Source organism: Orycteropus afer, unplaced genomic scaffold, assembly GCF_000298275.1.
Source record: "Orycteropus afer afer isolate SDZICR_OR568_19922 unplaced genomic scaffold, OryAfe1.0 scaffold00423, whole genome shotgun sequence".
Classification (NCBI taxonomy): domain Eukaryota; kingdom Metazoa; phylum Chordata; class Mammalia; order Tubulidentata; family Orycteropodidae; genus Orycteropus; species Orycteropus afer.
The window spans coordinates 1,974,059-1,978,914 of record NW_006922010.1 but is presented as its reverse complement, the minus strand read 5'-3'; the positions used below and the strand labels follow the sequence as shown (position 1 = coordinate 1,978,914).

Below are 4,856 nucleotides of genomic sequence, written 5' to 3'. Positions count from 1 at the left end.
TTCACTGGTTTTACTTCTCTAGAGAACATAGCCTAAGATGGTATTTAACTTGCATTTATACATAAGGAGCCAGACCTTTGGAGATAAACTAACACTGACGCCAAAGGATTAGATGAGTCCCTGCATTGGAAGTGGTAGGAATTAGGGGTGCATAGTACAAACCGTTCTGTGCAGGGGTCATTGGTGAATTGTCCTTCTCATTGGTCAGTGGGTGAAGTGGAGAAGAGCTAGAGAAAGGGGTAAGATAGAAGTTTAAGAGGGAGTGTTTCAACCTAGTACACTGGTCAGCTGTGTGCATTACTGTGGAGAGTTCAGAGAGGGTGATGAGGATGAAGAAAGCTGGACTTGGATTTGGTGAGTTCAAGAGGACTAATGGCCATTGAGGGAAGTGCTTTGTACTTGTTGGAGGGGACACCAGGTTGCTAGCAGAAGTATTAGAGGTGAATGGTGCTAAAGAAACAGAGCAGTGCTATTTTTTGAGCAGTAAGGGGTAAAGAGGAGCCCTCTTGGTGCAGTTTTATGTGTTTGGACAGCTTAGCTTCTGTCCCCATCTGAAAAAGGGCAGATTTATAATATTTTCTACCTTATTTAGAGCTAATGGCAGTAGTGTTTAAGCGCTCAGCTGCTAACTGAACGGTTGGTGGTTCAAATTCACCAGCCACTCTGTGGGGAAAAAAAAAAAAGATGTGGCAGTCTGCTTCTGTAAAGATTACAGCCTTAGAAACCCTATGAGGCAGTTCTGCACTGTCCTGTAGGGCCGCTATGAATCAGAATTGACTTAACAGTATGGGTTTGGTTTGGTTTCAGTTTAGGATGTGAAGGAAATGGGAAGTAATGCACACTCATCGCAGTAGCACAGTAAAAGAACAGATTGTGTGCATGCAGGGAGGGTGAGAGGGCAGAGAATTAATAAGTAATAATAAGTCAAAGGGAAGAAGTCACTGTGTTGATAGAGTTAAAAAGCTGCAACAGATGCTTTTTTTATATATAATGAAATGATGCTAAAGATGTAAGAAGGCATGATCGATGGGCTAGGTCCCTGAGGAGTCAGGAAGGACTGTCCTAGGGCTTAGGAGGAAGGTTAAGTGAGTAAAGAAATGCAAAGCTGAAGCTGTAGACTCTGAGATGGAAGTAGGGATAAGAACCCCTTATGCATCTCTCATCTTCATGGCAAAGTAGGAATGAAGCCCCTCCCATCCAGGGAACAGGAAGGAAGGCTTAACATGAAAAAGGGTTGGAGTAGATGTCCTGGGAAGTTCGATAGGGAGGCAGCAATGAAATCATGTTTGTTGAGCAGCACTGAAGGTCCCTGTAAGTTAGTACGGTATACTGCAGTGGACCCTGTTTGGTTTTATGTTAATGGAAGCATTGTAGCAATGATGGAACAAGCTGAGAGAGAAACCAAGCAAGGCTAAAAGAGGGCTGATAGGAGAACAGAGAGGTGTTGATGTACTGGAGACCAATGCAGACATATGAGAGAATTAGGTAAGAATGGCACAAGAGCTTTCAGAATCTTGAGGTTTTGACACTGGGTTCATTGTGATAGGACATAGGCAAAAGAGGCTGGTTTGAGTGGCTGAAGTGGTGAGTAGAGATGAAGTTCATAAGAACCAGGAGGTCAAGGAAGTGTGAGGCTGGGTGTTAGAAGGGTATCAGAGGTTGATGTTAGGATCCAGGGTAGAGAGGGTAGTGAGGAAGGTATTGAAACTGTCCCAGAAAAGTTAGGATTGCATCGTTGAAGTCAACAGTAGCAGACAGGAATAGGTTTTTGAATATTGTAGTGTCATGGAAACGGTGGTACCTTGGACTATTAGTGACAGCTGTGTGCAGGTATTTTAGAATGGAGATGACTAGAGACAGCAAGAACATCATAAACCTTTCTAAATCATCTTGATAGGCCCCAAAGATGTATTTGAAATGATTGCTTAGAAATGGAAACACAGGGTTTGTTGGTTTGTTTTTAACCTAAACCAAAAAACCAAATTCAACTGCCATCGAGTTGGATCTGACTCATAGTGACTCCTCCTTGGGTTTGTGAGGCATTTTCACTACAGAAGTAGATTGCCCAGTATTCCTTCTGAGGAGTGGCATGTGAGTTTCAACCACCAACCTTCTGTTTAGCTCTCAAAATTAACAATAATACTTTATCTGAGGAACCGCTGATTGTATGTCAATTCTGTTGACATGATTGTAGGATTGGCCATTTAAAATTCTTATGTAAATATGATTTCATTACTTTGCAGTTAAGGATTTTTCTGTTGCTTCATGTAAAATGAGAGACTTAAACGTACATCCATTTTTGTTTTGTAGAATATAGTCAATATAATGCACTGAACGTTCCACTCCACAATAGGCGACATCAGGTAAAGGATGAAATATGTGCTTTTATTTTTAGCAATGTGCATGTCAAGTTTTTCAGAAATATCTAATCCAGAGAATTAGTTGGTTGAGCCTCTGTTTAATGCACTAAATCATTGTGTTTATCTTTTGCTGTACTTTCTGATACATATTTTTTGAAATTTATAACTTGTTTATAAAATTCATAAGTAACACAGGTTTTTTTTTTTTTGCTGTCTCTCTTGCCTGATAACATTAGAAATGAAGTATGAGATGCTTTAATTTTCTGAGCTGTACATTTATTCTAGTTTGGTAGACTTTGCACTTAGTGGACTAGGTTAAGTCGAGATATATTTGTCAAAATTGGTGGCTTTCTGATTAGTTAGTATCTTAGTTACTAGTGCTGCCACAGCAGAAATACCATAAATGAGTGGCCTTAGAATACAGAAATCCATTTTCTGATAGTTCTGAAGCTGAAAAATTGAAATCAGGGTCTTAGCCACGTTGAGCCCTTCTGTGAGACTCTCTCTCTAATGTCTGCCAGCGATGCTTGGTATTATTTAGTGTTGCTTGGTGTCTGTCTTCCTACTGTGTGTGTCTATTCTGCTCCTTTTTATAACATGGAAATGATTAGATTTAGGACCCACTCTACTCTGGTATGACCTCATAACATTAAAAGAAAACTCCTATTTTCCAACAAGGTCATGCTTATAGGTACAGGGTTTAGAATTTCAACATCGATAATTGGGGGATAATTCAATTAGAAACATTAAAATTTATGTGGAAAGAAATGAGTTTAAATTGAAGAATACATTAGAGTTTAAGTGTTTTCTCCAGAAGCAGGCCTAATAAAGTTGTTTTAGAGTAACAATTTGATATTTGACTTTAACTGTGTGCTTTCTAATTTTAAAGCTGAAGATGCGGGATATTGCCGGGCAGGCCCTGGCTTTTGTTCAAGATCTTGTGAAGGCTCTTCTGAACTTTCACACCTATACAGAACAGAGGATTCAGATTTTTCCTGTTGATTCTGCCATTGACACTATATCACCATTGAATCAGAAGGTAGAGTTAACTCAGAATACCTTTTGTTTGCCCTGAATAAAGAGAGAAAGAGGTTATTTATTTTCAGGCACGTCTATACATCAGCAAATTTGTAGTTACCTGTGTATATGAGACCTTTGGGCAGGTGCCATGGAGGAAGAAGAAAACTTTGTGTCATAGTTTTTACCCTTAAGACAAAATAAGGCAAATAATGTAAATTCGTAAGAAATTAATTAATACTTGGGAGCTCTGGTAGCATAGTGGCTAAGACACTTGACTGCTAACCAGAAGGCTGATGGTTCAAATCCACCAGCCACTCCTCGGAAGGAAGATGGGGCATCTACTTCCGTAGTGATACTGCGTCAGAAACCCAAGGAGGGGTCGCTATGAGTCGGGTCTGACTCGACGGCACATAACAACAACAACAACAAGGGGAGTTGTTAGAAGGTCTCCGTATGAGTGAGTGAGTGGTATGCAGTAAGCAGTATGAGGTCATCGAGAGAGAGATAGTTGCCGTTTGTGATAGTGTCTGGAAAGATTCTTTGTGGATTTGAGATGGGCCTTGACGAATGAGCAAGTTTGAATAGGAGGAGAGAAGGAAGGGTTGATTTCTTACCCTTAGAAAAGGGATAGACATGAGCGAATTCATGAAAGCAGGAGAGCATAGGGAGTGTATATGTGTTTCAGGGGAAAGGGGAGTAGTGAGCAAACTGTCTTGGCTACTGTATGAAGTTACCAAAAGGAGGGGTGGATATAGGGCTGAAATGAGAAAATAGGCCCCCAAGGGCAGGCCACAGTAGAGACTTCTTTGTAAGTAGGATTGAGGCCTTTGGAACTTTATGACCAGGGTTGTGACATAATGAAAAGTGGCATTTCATTATTTCCTGTTGTCATCAAGTCAGTGCAACTCCTGGTGAACCTCATGTGCCATAGAATAGAACTCCATAGGGTTTTCTTAGCTATAAACTTTATGGAAGCAGGTTGCCAGGACTTTGTTCTGTGGCACGGCTGGGTGGGTTTAAAGCGCTAATCTGTAGGTTAGTGGTTGAGAGCAAACTGTTTGTCCCACCCATGCACCCAATTTTATTAGTAAATTGAACCCACTGCCATTGAGTCAATTCCAACTCATAGCGAACTTTTTGGACAGAGTAGAACTTACCCCATAGGGTTGCCAAGGCTGTAAATTTTTATGAAAGCAGGCTGTGTCATCTTTCTCCCACAGAAAGATAGAACCACCAACCTTTGGGTCAGCAGCTGAATGCTTTAACCATTACACCACAAGAGCTCCTTAGATTTTATTATCAGGAGAGTTAATTTGCTAGCATTTTCCTTTCTTTTTATACTCACTGTATAGCTTTCATCATTGTTGTTGTTGTTGTTATGTGCCGTCGAGTTGGACCCGACTCACAGCGACCCCTCCTTGGGTTTCTGAGGCAGTATCACTACGGAAGTAGATTGCCCCATCTTCCTTCCGAGGA

The 4,856-nt window shown here is 40.8% G+C and overlaps 1 protein-coding gene across 1 annotated transcript in view; it reads left to right on the top strand.

The window, feature by feature from the left end:
- PPP1R21 (protein phosphatase 1 regulatory subunit 21) overlaps nt 1-4,856 on the top strand; it is a 142,912-nt gene that overhangs the window by 36,545 nt on the left and 101,511 nt on the right. Inside the window, exons 8-9 of the mRNA XM_007953997.1 lie at nt 2,311-2,363; nt 3,250-3,399. Coding sequence (XP_007952188.1) covers nt 2,311-2,363; nt 3,250-3,399 — 203 coding nt within the window. The remainder of the gene's footprint in view (nt 1-2,310; nt 2,364-3,249; nt 3,400-4,856) is intronic.